Source organism: Protopterus annectens, chromosome 10.part0 (assembly GCF_019279795.1).
Source record: "Protopterus annectens isolate FY-2018-M chromosome 10.part0, PAN1.0, whole genome shotgun sequence".
NCBI lineage: Eukaryota > Metazoa > Chordata > Ceratodontiformes > Protopteridae > Protopterus > Protopterus annectens.
Genome location: NC_056744.1, coordinates 1227836883 through 1227857134, shown reverse-complemented (window position 1 = coordinate 1227857134; position 20252 = coordinate 1227836883). Strand labels below are relative to the sequence as shown.

The window sequence follows — 20252 nt, the reverse complement described above, 5'->3', positions numbered from 1 at the left end:
GTAGGGAATGGTAGGTAGGTTTTAAGTATAAACCTGCTACAAGATGACAAGACAGCTGTAATACAGTGGCCCTGTACACAGCATGTCATCTCCCAAGTCATGGGACATCTCAAAGCTTGATGACCACAATGCTTTTTAACTTTAGGGACAGGATGCATTTGGTGAAGGGTCTTGTTAGGGTGCATCTCACTTCTGTTGTTCTTAAGCAGAACAATGCATTTGGATGTGATGGGGATCTCATGTCAGTGATGGCTGCCAAGTCAAGTCAGTCTGACAGAAGGAACATTTTAAAGTTTGTGCAAAAAATTTACTGAAATATGGTATCTGTTTATGTAATTTAATCACAAGGTTGAATATAATTGCTTACCAGAGCTCAAAAGTCAAATGTGAGCTATATTCTGTAACTGACAGTGGTGTATATGCATTTTATATCTCAAAACATCATGATATGCCAGGTATAATTTATCAAAAATAGACTGGGTAAAAAGGAACATTGTAATTCCCAGCATGTAGTGTCAGTTGTTCAAGTAGCACACACGCCTTTGGTGCTGGAACATAGGAAAAGCTGTATGTTCGTAAGGACTAGGCAGTTAGTCTTCAGATCATTACAAGCCTATGCAAAAAAATCCTGTACTAAAGTTTCTGCTAGCTTCAAAGAGTTGTGCTGTAGATAGAAATGTAATGCATTAGTAAAGTAGAAAATTCCAGAGATGACACTAACAATTATTGGAACTAGGGATTTATGTGACCCATTAATATGAGCATATGTGTTACTACCTGTCCAACAATGCTCTACCAAGATGCAATTTTGGCATCCACTGCTTCATGAGCCAATCTCAGAATCTTCTTTTATGATGAGTCCTTTTGTAGCTGTGTTAGCAGCAATATCTTTGTAGTTAAGTTACTGACCCAGGGAAAATGTTTCCTTTTCCTGGACTTCAGAGGAAGTTTCTCCATTTTTTGATGGCTCACTTAAAATCTTTACATAATCTATTTATCCTGGTGAGTTGTCTCCTGACATGCATCACATATGCCATATAAAGACATGTACCCTGCCCTAATTGCATTATCTTAAGTGAAGTATTTCAGTCAGGATACTTTTTAGATTGTTTTAAAATAAATAAACTTTTAGATTGTCATAAAATATTTTTTTAATTGTGTTTTCAGCTTTGCCACACTGACTGCCAGGCAGAAGGTGGAATCCCATCATACTCCTTTGTTTTGATGGTGATATTTTTCCTTCAGCAAAGAACCCCAAAAATTCTTCCTGCTTACCTAGGCAGTTGGGTAAGTAAAGTCAGATTTCTGCTGCAGAATATTAGATGTTATAAGCTGTTGCCTGTTGTTCACATGCTGTCTCTCATTGTATATTTTTTTGGTTACACTTTACATAATTTTCGGTTATGATGTGGGAAAAGCATACACTTAACTGATTTTGATAATCTGAGTTATGTATGTCACAGATTAACAGATAGCGAAGTAGAACTAGTGACCACTGTAATGTATTGCAGGACCCAATAGTTTGATAAGTGTCAAAAAATATGCTTCATGCCTCACTGGTGGAGTAGAGAGATAAAGCCCTGATCACACCCAGGCAACCAGAGTATGTTACTAGCTCAGGTGTCAGATGGAGCATACAGTGATGATGGATGTGTCTGTCATGATGGGGACCATACTGCATCTGTGCTGGAAGCTCTGGCAGAGACCAGAGAGAAGATGATGTACTCGATGAATGGGAGAATACGAACAGGTATAACCACCCTGTTAGTACTGGGGTTGGACATATTGCTTTTCTTCCCCATTCCCCACCCAGCCTAATAACGATGATGTCAACACATATGTGGAAGGACTTTAGACCTTTTGTAGAACAGTGGCCACTGCAGCACTTACAGATTCCTGAGTCCCACCTTCAGGCTGAGCATTAATACAGTTTGCAAGTTGATCCCTTGTACCTGGAGGAGTGAAAGACTTAATAGGACAAGATAGCAGGAGGGAAGCTTCTTGGTCAGGGGGTGGTGGCCAAAAAAGAAAACATGTGCTTCATTTGAGGACCACTTCAGAATATTATTTTGGGAAAATTGTAGGAACTTTTTGGAAGTATTATCACTTGTTTTCCTACTTAAGAATTGTGCCCGTCTGACAGTTTTATATTGGAGATAGCCAAGACTTTTTATACATTCATTGCCAAAACATATGTCATATATTCCTAGGCAGTATAACTGTTTTGCATATGAGCCCAATAGTAATATGAATTGTAGACTTCATTATTTTTTCCCAGAACTAAACAGTTGCATATTATTAGGATTTTGCAATTACTAAACTATTTCCATAAGTTTTTAAAGTTTTGCTAAGCTACTAGTCTTGTGTAATGTTAACTGTTGTTCATAGGTTCATAGATAGGTTTATAGATTACTACTAGGTTAACTGCCCTTTTGGCCCTTTGAAGCCTTGCCAATTACCCCATGTGAGAATCCAACCCTGCACCTTGTGTCTTTAAGGTAAACACCTTAACCATTATGTCATCCTCCCACCCTGAAATCAAATTTTGTAATTTTGTGTTACATTGTAAGTTTACTTTTGTGTGTTGTTTACTGGTTCATCTTGGTCATCAGGTCATTTCTGTAAGAGGTGGACACAGTACTTTTTAATAGTACCATCTTGTAGGAAATCCATCATTTCAGTGATAAAAATCAAAACAAAAAAAACAAAATAATTGCAAGGGCAGGCCATCTAGAGCCACCAGTGGAGTACAACAAATTCCAGGGTGAAAACAGGTCAAGGAAAGAAGGTAGTTAAGACTCTCTGATCTTTGGAGAAATGTTGATGTTTATTATTCTGCTGCTGCAGTAACATTCAGGCTATATGGGTTGTTTCTTGCCTAGGAAACAGCAACCAGCCAGCTTCAAAAATTCTGCCCCCCCCCAATACCTTCATTCTGACTGCTGATCTAATACAAGGAGGCTAATCAGTCAGAGTGAAGCTTTCTTCAGTACTTTCTAGACTTCTCGAGAAGAAGCATCTCAGGCTTCACAGGATCAGCAATCAGCTAAAAGATTTATTTTTGGCTGGTAAGTCCCCAATTGGGGAACCATCCACACAGAAATTATTGCCCTTTTAAGAAAAATACTGTATATTTTATTTGTTGATTAAAAGCTGTATTTGCTGTTTAAGAATCACAGTATGTTTACAGAATACCATATGTTTCCTGTCAGGGACCATCATTCATAGTTATCACTGTCTGTTAAACTATTTGGAGATTATTTTGTGAGAATTTATGTATTGCTTTTGTAAATTTTCATTTATTTGGACAAAACGTCTTCCAGCAGGAACATATGTTTTAGTGTAGTGCTTATGCTTAGTGTGTGGCAACCCACCTGCCATTTTGTTTTCCGTCAGTGTGTTTAAGTGTTTGAAAGGAGCATTGCCAGGGAATTTGTGTTCTGCATGTGCTTTATTTCCTGCAAAGGGATTAATAAAGGTTGTGAGTGTAAATTGTGCTGCTTATGAACACTCATTGACAACTTTTCTTTCAATCAACTTGCTTCATCAACACTTACCACGTTTGGCTTCTTTTCCTCGGCTACAGGAAACTGGATACTTACTCCAGTCTTGCTGATTCTTCTCTCACCATACCTAGAAAGAAAAGATCACTTAACAAGGTGTCCTTGCCATTGTCATGTACTCAGTCTGTGCGTCAGCCAATAGTGGATGAACCCGCAGTGGCCATTGTTGTTTGTCAGACAACTCGCTTACCTCTCTATCTTACTCCACCATACTTCTTTCAGCTATCACAAAAAGGGAGGGTCAGCCACATCCTCTTCATTTGTAGTTCTTGGAGATATTCCAGAAAACCCTTCTTGCATTAATTGGAGCAAGAGAACATTAGTTCAGCCAGACAACCATCCTTCAAGTGTGTCTTCTTCCACAGGGACTAATAAAGAAAAAAACAGTAGGTTAAATGTAGTCTTTCTGAAGAAGGAGTTACAGTTAAGGCAGATGAGTTTCTTACCTTGGCAAGCCATGCAGTGAATCCTGGTACACAGAATCCATTACAGGTGGGCATCCCCTGTAAAGCAGTTCCTGAGGAAACAGGGTCTAATGATTCTGACTTTGACACTGATGGGACGACTTCTACAGATTCCAAAGCTCAGCTCTCAGATTGTGAGAAATGTATTAATTATTTTCCTCCTGTGGAGGAATTTTCTTTTAATCTCAACCACAGCCAGGATGAATTAAGTGATGTTTATGGGAACAAACTGTTTTTCCTGCTGAACTGAGGAGATACTATGATATGTTACAAAATGGATATATCTCATTCCTCTCCCATCCCTCGACCTGTTTTGGAAGTTGTGTTGAATGTTGCATGTAATCATCATGATACCCAGGCATAAGTGCCTAAAAAAGCAAAGAACCTATATAAGGTATGTCTGACTAATACACTTCTTTTCTCTCACCTTGCATCTGATCCAGCAGCAATTTCAGCTGCATCTTATGCTGACAACAGGTTGGTCCATAACACAGATCCTTCTTCTGGTGACAAGGAAGACAAGATGTTGTCCCTCATAGGTAAGAGAAAGTTTTCTTCTTCCTCTTTAACATTCAGAATTATGAATGATCATGCTTGTATATGGAACTTTATGCTTTGTCATATGGACAGTCTGAGGGAATCAGCTACCACTTTTTGTACAGATGAAAGGTCTTTTATAAACCAAACTGTTTCTGCCAGAATTATGAGTGATCGTGCTTATATATGGAAATGTATGCTTTGTCATATGGACAGTCTGAGGGAATCAGCTACCACTTTTCCTACAGAAGAAAGGTGTTTTATAAACCAAACTGTTTATACCAGGTCCTAGGTATCTAAACATGCTTTGAAGAGTTTAGATGATTGTGTCAGTACTAGGGCCTCTGCTATTACTGCAATGTTGAGAAGATATCCTTGGATATGTAAACAAAAGTGCTGAGTAGGTTAAGTCTGAAGTCATAGATTCTGCTTTAGGTAAGGAGGTCTCTCCTACCTAGGTTCTCAAACAGTATTATTCGAGTAGGAAATTGATTCGGGGAGATTGTAAGATTTTTCATGTATCCCAGTACAAATCTTTTTGGCTTCCCTATTTACAAAAAGCCAAATAAGCAAAAAACAGTTTTTCCCTGGCAAACAAGGTGCAAAAAAGAGATGGTGGGAGGGAAATAAGAAACTGGGTTCTTTTCAGAAAAAAGAACAGACCAACAGTACAGAATGACTATTCAAGCATTATTTTCCCTCTGCCCTCTCCTCCGGCCAATATTTCTACAAATCTGTCCCACAAACTAGCCTTTAATACCCCCTTTTAGCAAAAGATTGTTTCAGATTTGTGTGTGCTAAAAGTGGTACAGGAAGATTACAGATGTCACTGGATACAAAAACCTTCTTTTAGGGGGAATTCCTCCCTACCCTCCAAACCAAACAGATGTTTAGGGTATTTCAGACTTTACACACCCAAGGAGTCATAGAACTAGTGCCCATAAGTCAAAGGGGCAAAGGCATATGTTCCAGAATGTTTCTGGTGCCAAAAAAATAGGCCTCTTAGAGACTGCTACTCGATTTTTTGTTTATAAATCTGTATGTGAAAGTACCAAAACTCATAATGCTGGCCTTACAAAACCCATTACCTATTATTCCTCCCATGAGCTACTTGGTAACACTGGATTTAAAAGATGCTTAGTACCACATTACCATTGCCAACAGCTTCAGAAAATTTCTAAGGTTCTCAGTTTCTGGGTCACATTATCAGTTCTCTGCATTACCCATTGGTTTATCTACAGCTCCAAATGGTTATTGCAGACTAAGTGGCATTGACAAGTTTCCCTATTTAGCTAACTTGCTTATCTTTACAGAATCTTTATCTAGATATTAGGAGTTAATTTGGCGTATGTCTCTTTTGAATACTCTGGGCGTCCAGATAAATATTGTAAACTCTTCCTTGACTCTGTCTCATAGGATTTTACGTCTGGGCTACCTACTAGATATTTCTCAAAAAAGCCTGTTTGACAAAGGAGAAAGATTTGTATCTGCTATCTTTCATGAACTTTTCCAGTCAGTCTCAAATGTCTGCAAGATAATCTTTCAGAATCCTAAGGTTCATGTTCCAAGATGGCTGCACATTGAGTAACAGCTTATTTCTAGCTCTCCCAATGTGAAAAACAGAAACTCAGCAGAGAAGGCCAGTAGACTTGTGTTTATGGGTAAATTGCAGTAACTGTCTAGTAAGTGCACTGCTCCGATGTCAGCAATAAAGAAATACAGAAGATGTGGAAAAAATCAACTCCAAAAATTGAGGAAGAAACACTGACTGGGGAAAGTTCTGCAGCTGTTCAGCAAACAGCAGTGCGACTTTCAGACATGACTTCCAATAACCTACAGGAAGATATAACACAACTGCATACAGATCTGGTTAAAATAAACAAAGCACTGATAGAGTATATCAACACAAACAACAAAAGACTGGAAAAAATGGAAGAAGCTTTAAACAGATATTAAAATGAGATGATAAAGCTGCAAAAAATCAGACATCGAAATAAAGAAAAGGCTGGCTGAATATGAGACAACACAGGAAGAGATGTTTAAAAAAATAATAGAATTAGAGGACCGAGCATGTAGGGAAAACCTGAGATTTTCAGCTGTACCAGAGAAGCTGGAAAGAACCGACTGCATTAATTTTATGAAAGCACAAATAAGCAACTGGACTGGTATTCTAGAGCAGGAGTTAGTTGAAAGGGCACATCATGTGTATGCTTCAAACCTGGCTATAATAAAGCAACCTAGACCTTTAATACTAAAGATGCAATTCTACCATCAGGAGGAGTTGATTCTGACAAAATTGTGGCAGAAGGACAAAGTACTAAAAGTGGGAGACAGCAGAGTATTTGTAGAGAATGATTACTCATTGTACACCAGACAGAAGAGCAAATGTATTCCACTATTCAGGGAATGTCAAGATGCAGGTGAGAGATTCAGTCTGCTGTAACCAGCTGTTTTCAGGGTATTTTTCCATGGAGGGACAAAATCCTTTTTGATGAAGTACATGCTAAGGAGGAAATACAAAAGTTTGTCCAACAAAAAGTAAGCTGTGAATCAGAAGGAGGTTCTGTTTCTTGTTCGTCTGGTAAGAATGACCACAGAAGGACTGTACCTTTTAAACCTTTTTAAATTTTTCAATGGAAAATGTTGGAGAGAAGGAAGGGAGCACGAGAGTTGACCAGAAGAATCGAGAGTATGTTTAAAATGAAGCAGAGACCGGATTTCAGAGATGAACAGTAATAAAGCCAGTATCTTAATATGGGATTGCAGCGCAGTAATTATGTGTGAAATATGAAAATTAAAGAAAATCTGGAAATATTGGACTTTTTCAGAATTTGTTGAACTTGGGGACTCTAAAGCACATGCCCAACTTTATATCATTAGTGTTCAGAAAAGTGCTTTGAGAGGGGAAAGAGGAAGGAGAAAGTTAACTGTAAGTAAAGATTTTTTTCTTAACTAGTACCAGTTTTGTGCCATGTGGTTTTCTTTACATGCTATAAACTAAAGTCTTTTCAGTTATTTTTAATTGTAATGGAGATTGTAAACAGGTGCTGCTGTTCTGTTTTCTTTCTTTCTCCCTTCTCTCAGTGTTCTTTTTCAGCTTTAAGAAATGTAGGCATTGCAATGTATAAAAAAGCCTGGTTAAAAAGCATGATAAAAGAAAAAAAATAATGTGCTTTTTCTCATTCTTGCATGGAGAAATGACTGGATTAAAGACTTTTTAGATTGATTTAGTAACATGTTTTAAGAGACCAAATAAATGAAAAAAGCATGGAATATTATGAAGCTTTTTTTCTAGCAAATACGTATATACTCAGTATAAATTCTGCAGCTGGTCTTCATGTTTCCATGGAAACAATCTAATAAAGAGAAACTGGCTATTCTGTTGGAGAGGGATTGGCTGAAAAAAAAAGGAGAGAGAAATTGGCTAGGAGATAATGTTCTCTGGAGGCATTCAGGGGTTTTCCCCAAGAAGATAATGTTCTCTGAAAGCATTCAGGGACTTTCCCAAAGTAGCAAATGTTCTATGAAAACATGCAGGAGTTTTTCCAGCTGAGAGAGCTATAAAAATAAGACAAAATCAATCAGTACTAAGTAGAAGCCCAGGCTGCACCATGTGTCTTAGCATGGATGAGCTTTCTTTCAGGTTAATTCAAGTCTGTGAGTGTGTCTTTCAGTTTAGGACTTTGTTCCTATTAGGAGGATCAAACTTCAGTATTTGAAGGTGTACATACTTTTGTGTGTTAGTGTTAAGTTAGTATATTTTGTGGGTATTGGGGGTGTTTTTGGAGGGCTTTCAGTAAAACACAAAGTTTGATAAGATGTGAAGAGGCTGAAAATGTATATGACAAGAAGCAACTGTATAAAAGTTTAAACTGCCAAACAGTGTATGCATATTACACAAAACCTAGAACTAGACATTTAGCAAAAAAGGTGTTATGCATAAAAGGTGGGAATAATAACTTTTTAATACAGTGTTGCTTTCTTTAATGTCTTTAAATGTAAATGGCCTCACAGGTAAATACAAGCAAGTAGGAGTAGTGAACTATATTAAAAAATGTAGAGTGCAAATAGCTATGTTATAAGAAACTCAGAAAGGACTGAACATGTGAATTTTATAAAGAAAGGTTTTCAGGATGTTTATTCAGCAGAATACCTGAGACAAAGGAAAAGAGGTATACTTAATTGCAAGAGGAGCTCCAATAGTGATAAAAGAAGATAAAAAAATATGTTAATGACAGATTTGTAGTGCTAAGGGGCTACTGGTAAGGGAGGTTTACACTGGCATGTATTTACATTCCACCTAAAATTGCTATAATGGAGCTTAAGAAAATTCTGGGAGAAATCGAGTTTTCAGCAACGAATATTACTTATAGAGGAAGACTAGAACTTGATTTGCAGCGATGAAGATGTTTCTGGGGGGCAGAAGGGGAAACATAAAGGAGGGTCGATTTTTGAAGAAATTTATAAAAATATTTGGCATGGAAGATGTGAATTCAGTAGTAGGAGTTAGGAGTGAATTTGCATATTATTCCTCATGATATAAAACTGGGCTAGGATAGACAGAATTTACATTTCACAGGAACATGTGCATTTAACTGTAGGTCTTGATACCCACCCAATAACTATTTCAGGTGAGTCAATAATAGCTAAAATAAAAACACAGGGTAATGAAATAAGCTTTTCCACCTGTCTGTTGAAAGAGAGGAATTTAAGGAATGAGAAGTGGAGATTATTCAGGAGCTGTTAGGATAGAAATTTCTTCTGAAAATATAGCTAGGGACTAGGATAAAATTAATGTGCAGTTTAAAAATAGGGTGGAAATAAAAGAAAGGGAGCTATGGTTAGGAAATAAGAATTATTTAGAGAGACTGACAAATGTTAACGTATTGCAGAATAGAGGGAATCTCACACAACAAGAAGATCAACTACAGAATGCTATGCAGAAAATAAGGGATTACCTCAATAATATGCACAAGCTTAGAAAGACTGCTATTAAGCAATTGTTTTTGATAATGAATAAAACCAGACCAGAAGGCAGGAAATGTGAATACTCCAGTGGTGCACAAAAAATATAAAATCCAATGTTCCAAGTCCATTTATCCGTGGGAAATGCACTTTATTTAGTCAAAACACACACAAAAAATTAGCACTTTTGTTTCTAACATAAGAAACTTCTTTAGACAGTTTAAAAGATGAATAGTGATGACTTCATACAAAAAGAACACCCATCATGATTTCAGCCAGTGAGAACACATCTCTGCTTGCATATTTATGAATTAACAAATATTCATAAATATCTGTAAAACCTTTAAAAACCATAAAATTGACATTTCAGCACATCTCAAAAATTGAATATGTAGCATAAATGTTAAATATAAATACAAAAACAAGTGTTTACTCTAAAACCTTATTCAAAACAACTCAATTGTACGTGTTTCCATACATATTAAAATAAATATTAAAATAAATCATATCATCTTTCCAGTGCCTTCAACCTAAGAATACTGTTGATAGAAATAAATTCATTGAGACATCGCCAAATGTTAGCCCTTAGACGTAGTTGCCATGTCAGTTCTTTCCTCTCTAGATGTAATGACCATGCTCCACCCCTTTCACCAACTTTCACTGAGTCCAGCACAAAGAACTTAAAAGAATGCCCATGAAAATCCATACAGTGCTTGGCAAGGGCATTGGCACTATAATTTTTTCTGATTGCATTAAAATGTTCATAAATGTGTTTTTTTAATTTCTTCTCCATTTTACCAGTATAAAAACCTGCACATAAAACACATTGGGTGCAATGTACCACTCTCTCTGAATGACACTAAAACTCTTCCACTGGTTTAAATTTAAAGCCATTAATCACTGTCTCAACAATCTATGCAACATAAGGGCAATATGGGCAGCACCCACATTTCTTCATAAACCCTTCCCCCTTATACTTAAGCACTCTTTCAAACAAGTCCTTCAAATTTCTACCCCTACAATACACAATTACAGGTCCAGCACCTATTAGATTCCCTCTTTTCTGTTTCATACTGTAAAATTTTCCAGTTTTTCTGTATAATATGCCCAATATATTTGCTGTTAGTTCCAAATGTGACAAAGTACCATGAATAGTTGTTCTTATTTACAGATTTAACATTTAGAGGCTCTGTATCTGCTTCAATATTTACATCATTTGTTTTATTAATATCAACTTCCACTGCCAACCTAACACCCTTCCAGCCTTTAAAGATGGGTTCAAAATGACCACTTTCTATTTTATTAATAACTTCCAACATAATGTCATATACAAATGAGTATGGGTAACCTCACTTTAAAAGCATATCTTTCAATGTCTCACATTCTTCTAAAAATAACTTAAATGTTGACACCATTCTTGCCACCCTTGCAAGCTGCCCGTTAACAACTGCTTGTTTCTGCTTGAATGGATGGGTGCTTGAAAAGTGTAAAAAAGCATGCGAGTATGTCTCTTTTAGAAAAATTCTAGTGACAGATCTCCTTTTTGTCACATCATTACTCAAGTGTATATCTAAAAAAAAGATTTTTTGCTCATCCACTTCTTCTTTCGGCTTTTCCCGGTTAGGGGTCACCACAGCAGATCACCTGTCCACTCATGATTGGCAGTAGAGTTTTACAGTGTTGAGTTGCCAGCCCAGTGCCCAGTCTTCCACAGAAGGCACACACACGCATGTATTCATGCCTAGGGCCAATGTAGAGTGACCAGTCCACCTACAGTAGCATGTCTTTGGGATGTGGGAGGAAACCGGAGCACCCGGAGGAAACCCACATGACCACAGGGAGGACATGCAGACTCCGCACAGAAGGCACCCCAGCCGAGGATCAAACCAGAGAATCTCTTGCTGTGAGGCAGCAACGTTAACTGCTGCACTACCGCGGCCGCCCCATTTCTTGCTCATCTACACAATGGGAAAATTTCAAAAATATCATGGTACTGTTCAAGTAAACCAAAAACTCTTCAATCAATAATTTGGGGCCTTCCATAAAATAAACAAGTCATCCAAAAACTATGTATACAGTTGTGTATATTGGTAAAAGGCAGTATTAATCAAAAACAAATGCTCCCATTGCAGTATAACAATGTTAGCATAAATTCCACCACATGCTGCACCCATAGCAACTCCTTCTCTCTTCAAAAATATTCCTTTTCAAAAGTAATAAAGTTATTTCTTAAAACCATTTCCAAAAGGTGTTCCAACAAATCAATTTCCATTTGCAGCACCCTCTTCTCAGCTAAATTCTCACAGAACCATTCCACATTATGTGGAATTACTGAATACAGGTCCCTTACATCAGCCGTGATAAACACATACTCTTATTTAAACTCAATGTCATTCAACTTATTAAAAAATCCCAAGAGTCCCTACAAATACTGGACACCGCTGAGACCAATTTCTTACATTTTATGTCAGTAAAACTTAGCTAAGGGGTGACTGATAGAGCCCCTTGCATCAGCTATGGGGTCCATCAGGGGTTGCTCTACATTCTTCTGTAATTTGGGTAGACCAAACATTGTGGGAGTAATAGGGTAGGTACAGACAAATAATTATACTCAGAAATTGAGATGCTGGCCTCAATAAAAAGATCTTACAAGGCTGCCCTCACAGCCTTGTAGGCTCCATTTAGTTGGTTCAGGGAGCTAGATTCATATGAATTTCCAGATAAAATTTCTTTCATTTTGCATACATAGTCTGACCGATTCATAACTACCAGCCCACCACCTTTGTCAAGTTTTATAAAACTAACAGTAGGGTTACTGGTCAGATTCTTCATCTGCCTTCTTTCTTCTTGATTTAAATTATATACCCAGTGTTTCCTGCTTAGATTCATATTACAGAAGTCAATATCACACATCTTCCAAAACAATTTGAGAGGCATGTGAAGGTGGGTTGAAGGTATTGGAAATGTGCAAAGGTCCCTTACCATATCAGCATTGTGAAACAGCATTTTAAAGTTCATCTTCCTAACTAAAAACCTTAGATCAATCAACAGATTGTCCAAATGTGCTGGCGTAGATGGGACAAAGGTCAAACCCTTAGCAAACAAGATATTATACAGAAAAATTGGCAACTTTTACATTATGAAAGAGCAGTGAGGAATCTAATAGGTGCTGGATCTGTAATTGTGCATCGTATGGGTAGAAATTTGAAGGACTTGTTTGAAGGAGTGGTTAAGTATAAGGGGGAAGGGTTTATGAAGGAAATGTGGGTGCTGCCCATATTGCCCCTTTGTTGTAGAGATTGTTGAGACCGTGGTTAATGGTTTTAAATTTAAACCAGTGGAAAAACTTTGTTGTCTTTCAGCTGAAAGGCTTTATCTAGAAGAGGATGACAGCAAGAGTAAAGTGGGATAAGATGATTCTTCCAGTAGAGCAGAGCCAATTGTGATTACCCAATTTGAGGGGGTATTTCAGAGCTACACAATTGAGACTTGTATACATAGCACAAGCAGAAAATAATTCAAAGTGGAAAGGGATGATGATGAAACATGGAGTTAGCTGAAGAAACAAGAAGAGACTGGGATTTTCAATGCAGACCTTTAAAGAGAATAACAGTAATTATACAGAATATTATATCCATAAAGTAGCAGAAAATATTCTTAGAACTAAACCAACATGGGAATGGAGAAAGAAGATTCTGCCGATAGGGATGACTGCAATTAGGGATACAGACAATAGGCAAGAGAGGGCAGAATTTATTGGAGAAAACTGGCAAAGGAACCAAGGTATTGGGAGCAAATAACTGGAGAAGGAAATATGATGGAATGGGAAGATGCCAAGAATTTATTTGGACTGCAGGTTAGAGATTGCCTTCCCTATCAGGGATTGGTGTCAGAGTATAGTCAAAGATAAAGAAGCAGAGGGGGGGGGGTCTTAAATGAAAGAACAGCATTGGTAGAGTTTTTTAATAGAATTTAGAACCGACACTGCCATTAAAAAAGGAAATAATTACTAGGGTATATAAAATATTGCATGATACCTATAAGAATCAGTCGGAGGAGGTTAGAAAGGATTGGGAAGAGAGATTGGATATGCAACAAAATCTAGAAGATTTAGGATTTTTGTCTAGAAATGTTTACATAGATATTTTTATACCCCAAGTAGACTCCAGAGAATTTTTCGTCAGGCAAACAGTAAGTGTTGGAGGTGTGAAGGGGAAGAAAGAGGTAATTTGGAACATATTTTCTGGGAGTGTGGTGAGTTGGCAGACTTTAAGGATTCCCTTCAGGATGCACTGTCAGAGAGATAGGTGGGCAGATTGGTCTGACAAGAGAGATGATTTTTAGGATTAGTAGGGGAGTTGGAGGAGCAAGAGAACCCAGTCAAGGTTGAAATCACCTAGGATGATGGTTTCTTGGGTTACAGATAAAGATGACCAGGGCAAGAAGGATTCAATGCTATGAAGGTTGTTACCTGGTGGTAGGTAGATGGAAATGATATTAATGGCTTTGTGAGGACTAACATGTAGGTGAGTGATTAGAATTTCAGCAGTTGGGATGTCTGGAGGGGAACAGTGTAGTGTTTCAAGATGAGGATAGCCTTTTAACATAATTGCTACACCTTCACCATGTTTATTTAGCCTATCCTGTCTTATAATATTGTAACCATTTGTTGTTATTTCAGAGTCCTTGATCTGGGGTTTTAACCAGGTTTCAGTTATGACTGCATTCTCTGGAGAGTAAGTGGCCAAGATAGCATGGAATTCAGGGATTTTGTTTACAAATCTTTTGAGATTGAAATTTGTTATAAGAGGAACAGAGTTACAGGTCATAGGTAATGAGTATGTATTAGTGTCAGTGAGATTTTGGATTAGAACAGGAGATTGGAGCTAATTGATAAATTGGATTAGAGTTACAGTTGGGGCCTGGGGTGGGATGGATATTTGACTGGAGTTTAATCTGTGTTAAACAGTTTAATATTAGTTTTCTTTTTAGTTTATTAGTTGGTTATACCTGTAGTAGGACAACTGAGGGTTGGTGTGTTGTAGATGTCTTAAAGTCAAAAGAATAGTATTGTATTTAAGGTTAGTATTGGTGATTATATGTTGATAAGGTTTGCATAGAAGAAGGGGAGAGGTGTATGTGAGTGTTTGGAAGAGATGGTGTTTGATTTTATAGCCATGGAGGTCATTGGAATAGTAAGCTAGAAGGAGAAAGCATGATAGAGTGTAGAATAGGAAGTGGCAGAATTTCATTCTGAGAGGAGATTTGCATGGAACAAAGGAAGTGAAAAATGAAGGGATGTAGAGTAAGAGAAGTAGTGGGAGGAGGGTGTGCTTAGGTGATGATAGTGGAGATGTTGACTATATGAGTATTGCACTGGAAGGGGTGTGGATTGTTGTAGGAGGGTTTAATTGCAGAATAGATCAGGGGTGTGGTTTACTTAGGTATAACGGAAATGAAAGTGGGGGTGGGTGGGAATGGGGGTAGGGTAGGGGGCAGAATTGAGACAGAATGGGACCAAACCATGAGGAGAAATAAGCACCAAAAAACAATGTGTTGACTGCAATATAATAAGGTCAGTAAAATACAATGTTAATGCTCAATCTGGTTTCAGAATAAGGAAGCACAATACTTGTTCAAAATTCTATAAAGAATGCAGTACAGGACTGGGTGAGCTAACTTGATTATGTCCTGGAAGTGCCTTAATTAACAGGGAAAGTCAGGAAGCACTATATGCTAAAAGGAAAACTCAGGGCTCATCAAAGAAAGAAAAAAAGCCGAAACTCAGGAACAGTGAAAATAAAAAGCCAATGATTAATGGGGGGGGGCATCCCTGTAATGCACACAATAGGCTCAAAGGCATACAATAGTGGCAAATGGCATTTGACACTTAAGACTTACACTTGGTCACAACAATGGCAGAAAAATAGTTGCAACCAAAAACCACAAAGTCATTAACAGAAGATATGACGGATAAAAGACGGCAGGACTGACTGTAGCAGGTAAATAACTTTCTCAGCAGTACAGCAACCATGACAGGCCAGTAAGTACTGCTGAAGCGAACAACACCATAAAGTCCTTAGAAGGGTGGAGGTTAGAAGTGCGAAGGCTCTCAAAAAAAAATTCTAACCAAGCAACAGGGCCCTCCAAAGCAGAAATGCAAGCAACCTCAACCCCCAACACAACCCAAATGAAACACAGTCCACAAACTCAGTGTGCCACTCAACCACAGTCCAAAAGGCATCACAACATACACAACACTCTAGTCATAGGTGACTCTGTAGTCAGGCACACTGATGTTCCACTCACTAGGCTAAACAAGGAGAAAGTTACTGTCAGCTGCCTGACAGGTGCTAGGATCCGCCACATAACGCATGCATTCAGGTCACTCCACAACAAGTACAAATATGACTCTGTCATTGTCCATGTTGGTGTGTATGACCTGAGACATACCTTCCTGCACTACATGAAAAGAGACATGGAGGAGCTGTCCGATCTTGTAGCCTAGGCAGGTATGACCCTAGCCCTGAGTAGCATCCTGCCATCACCCAGAGTGATACCACAGTACAAAAACAAAATGATTGACTTCAACAATTGGCTAAGCTTCTGGTATCATTCTAAGGGGATCCAGTATCTGTCTGCCTGGGATGACATGATCGACAAACCATGATGCTTTGCCAGAGATGGCCTGCACCTGTTGCCCTTGGGATTCTGGATACTGGCTAAGGCTCTTGCCACCCCTATAGTGCCTTTTTAGGCAAGATTCAAATGACAAATTCACCACCATAACAGGTACAAGCAAGCAAAATCTGAGGGTAATGCTACTTAATGCTAGATGTCTAAACCTCAAAATACACTCACTCGAGGCACTCCTTAAAATGGAGAACATTGACATCTGTGCAGTGACAGAGACCTGGTTCAAGGCTCCAGAGAGAACCCCTGCATTACCAGGCTATAATTCATACCACAACTTTCGGCCACCTAACCTGGACCGAAGCACTAAAGGTGGAGGCGTGTCCAAATTTATTAAGGTTATCTACACCTCCAGGCTAGTTGCTCAGCATAATGCATCTGAGATTATCCAAGTGCAACTAACTCTAGGCAAGACCGCAATCAAAATTGTAGCTTGCTACAGATCCCCCACCATGCCTCAGGACTCCCACTCCTCATTTCTTGATACACTGGAAAATATTAGGGTACAACCTAACACCCTAATAATGGGCGATTTCAACAACCCCACCATTAACTGGGAAAACTACTTGTGTACCAACTTGTGCTCAACGTTTTCTGGAATTCATAAATTCCAACGCCTTGGATCAACTTATCCACACCCTCACCAGGGACAGCAATATCCTAGACCTGGTCATTACCAATATGGGCAACAGGTGTTCCACACCAGAGGTCAGTTCCTCGTTGGTCAGATCCGACCACAAGCAAATCACCCTAGATATCCACATCCCACCCCCACCTCCCATTAGGGAAACCACCGTAAAAAATTTCTCAAAAGCCAGCTTCATGTTTCTTAAGACAGAAGTGGCAAACGTCATGACACCCATGCTGACGGACAATAGATGTACGACTGCTGAATCCTATACAGTTGCACTCTATAAGCACTTATACGAGTGCATGGATCATGCAATCCCTAACAGAACCAAGATGCTATCCTCCAAAAAAAGGAAGCCGATCTGGTGGTCCCCTGCCATAAACAAACTCTACAACAGAAGAAAGAAACTGTTGCAAAAAAAGAGTAAAATCCCATGATTGGAGGAACTCCGTGGTCAGCCCCAGTAAGAAGCTGAGATCCCTCATAAAATCCTCCAAAGCTAGTTATGAAAACAAAATCGCCACTGATTCTAAAGACAGCCACAAAGCATTCTGTAGCTATGTCAAGAATCTCAATGGCAACACTCAGATTTGCTCTGAGTTACAGCATAATGGCACTAAATATACTGAACCAGCTGATATTGCCAACATCCTGGCAGATAGGTTTAGTACTAACTTTACCCCTCTCTCATCCCCTAAAGGGCCCATCTCTATACCGGAAGAATGCAAAGTTCCTGTAATCACAGCTGCACAGGTAAAAAACACACTCTCCAAAGCCAAGAACACAGCATCCATGGGACCTGACAACATCCCAGGCTGTGTTCTACATGAACTACAGAATGATCTGGCACCCCACCTAAGTACCATGTTCAATCATAGCCTCACTAGAGAGTTTGTGTCCACTGAATGTCACACAGCAACGGTTATCCCACTCCACAAAGGGGAAGCCACCATGGACCCCAGGAACTACCGCCCCATTAGCCTGACAAGCCTGGTCTGCAAGGCTATGGAACGTATCATCATGGAATTTATAAACAATGACATTGGTAATCTTCAAATTGTGGACCCTACCCAGTTCGGGTTTGTAAAAGGCAGATCATGTCTCCTAAACCTGATAGACGTCTTTGAACTGGTCACCAAAGCCGTAGATAAGGGTAAGGTGGGTCACACTGCCTAGCTAGATCTCGCCAAGGCTTTCGACACCATCACCCACTCTGGAATTATAGATAAACTCACTAAACTAGGTATAAATCGCTATGTCACAAGATGGGTTGCCAACTGGCTCAGTGACAGAACCCACACTGTGAAAGTAGCAGACTCTAAATCCAACTTCAGACCAGTGACAAGTGGAGTACACAGGGTTCAGTCCTAGGTCCTGTCCTGTTTTGTATCTACTTCTCTGAAGTACAGGCTAACACAGAAGGTCATTGGCTAACAAAGTTTGCAGATGACTACAAACTAGGAGCCATAGTCAAAACTCCTAACAATGTGGACATCCTACAAAAGGGCCTCACTGTGACAGATGCCTGGTGTCAACGCCATGGCCTGAAGCTCAATGCCAAAAAGTGCATTGTCATCCCTTTTGGTAAAAACTTTGTACCCATGAACTACACATAGGCGATAGTCTACTTAACACTGAAAGTGTGATAAGAGACCTTGGGACACAGGTGGACAGTAGTGTCTCCTTTGATAATCACATCACCACAGTAGTCAGGAAATCCTTCTACGTGGCACACCTCATCACAAAAGTTTTCTCATCCAGGAAAAAAGAGGTCATTGTTCCCCTCTACTCATCACTCATTAGACCCATTATAGATTAGTATGCCCCTTTTGGTATATACCTCACAAGACATCTACAACAACTGGAAAGGCCACAGAAATTCCTCACAAAGAGGATTACTGGCCTCCAACAGATGCCCTACGCAGACAGTCTCAAAAAACTCCAGCTTTGCTCTGTCGCATATCACCTACTCAGAGGCGATCTCTGCCTAACATGCAAAGGTTATGTCAAACCCAGAGCTGTTGGACATGCTCCACTTAAAGAAATCCCAATCCCTCTGAGCTACATGCTCTAGGGACCTAAACCTTGTCACCACAATAAACAGAACATGCTGAAGGGATAGATTCCTGTCCCAGAGACTTCCCATACTCTGGAACAAACTACCTATCTGTATCAAACAAAGCTCATTAGCACTCTTCAAGAAAAATCTTGATGATTGGATGGGACATATGAAATTCATCCCGGGGATCACTTCTGTGGCTCTACTTGACAGGGGCACAGAAAAATAATTTTCTTGGGTGGCAAAAACCAGGGTACAGTTTGGCTAGGCTTATATAGGCCCTAGGGCCAATAGCCTAGTACCTACCTATGAATGTAAATTTGTCTATGTCACAGGTGATATTTCAATAAACATGTATAAAAAAAAAACAATCCTAGGGTTCATGGCTTCTTTGATCCTCATTATGCCCCTTGGCAGGTTGCACTTAAGGAAATGCATTAGCAAATGTTTGTGATGCATGCTGTGAATTATCTTCATCAGTGGTCCCTAGGAGTACTTCAAGTGATTACAGGCAATACTGCACTCATGGGGTACATAGATACACAGAGACCTACAAGGTCATATCCACTATGCAGGCTGGCTGTGATGGTTTGGGAATTAACTATTTAAAATTCCTTAACCCTGGAATTATCTTGCATTCCGTCAGAGCAAAATATACCTAACCAATAACCAGGGCCTGCCAGGGATTTTATACCACTTGTGCTCAAATATTTATGTGAATTACTTTCCTTGGACTCTTATTCCTCTGTAAAGGTTAATCTTGTGGCCATTTCAGCATGTCTGCCGAAAAGATCCTAAACTTTTTCCCTGTTTGTTGTAAAAAAAAAAAAAATCTGAAAGGGGATTTATACCTGAGAACTGTGGTGCTCCTCCTTGGGACATCAACGTTGTGCTGGAGAAGTTGACTATGTCACTTTTTGAACCTGCCCATCAAACTGACTTAAGGTTCTTGACTTGAAAATTGTTTGCAGAGACATCTTCAAGAAGAGTATCTAAGTTGCAAACTTTCATGGTGGATGAGCCCAGTATGATTTTCCACAAGAATAGGGACTCTGTAAGAACAAACCCTTCATTCATGTCCAAAGTGGCTTCGGAGTTTACTTTGAGTCAAGCCATCAGTCTCCCTGTTTTCTACCTAGAACGTAAAAATCAGACTGAAATTATACTGCATAATCTGGATGTGCATAGGCAGATCAGATACTGTCTTAAAAGAACTAAGCCCTTTAGAAAAGTTGTCCGCTAGTTTATTTCTTATCACTATTTCTTATCAAGGGAAAAATGGAGCATTCTGTGTCTAAACAGACAGTTACCTGGTGGTTGTCCTCTGTAATTGTTTTTTG

General features: G+C 39.0%; 1 protein-coding gene across 1 annotated transcript in view; it reads left to right on the top strand.

Annotated features, from left to right (window-relative positions):
- The window catches only part of TUT4 (terminal uridylyl transferase 4), a 3240181-nt gene that overhangs the window by 938202 nt on the left and 2281727 nt on the right, over nucleotides 1–20252 (top strand). The window contains exon 10 of the mRNA XM_044086854.1: nucleotides 1168–1287. Coding sequence (XP_043942789.1) covers nucleotides 1168–1287 — 120 coding nt within the window. The remainder of the gene's footprint in view (nucleotides 1–1167; nucleotides 1288–20252) is intronic.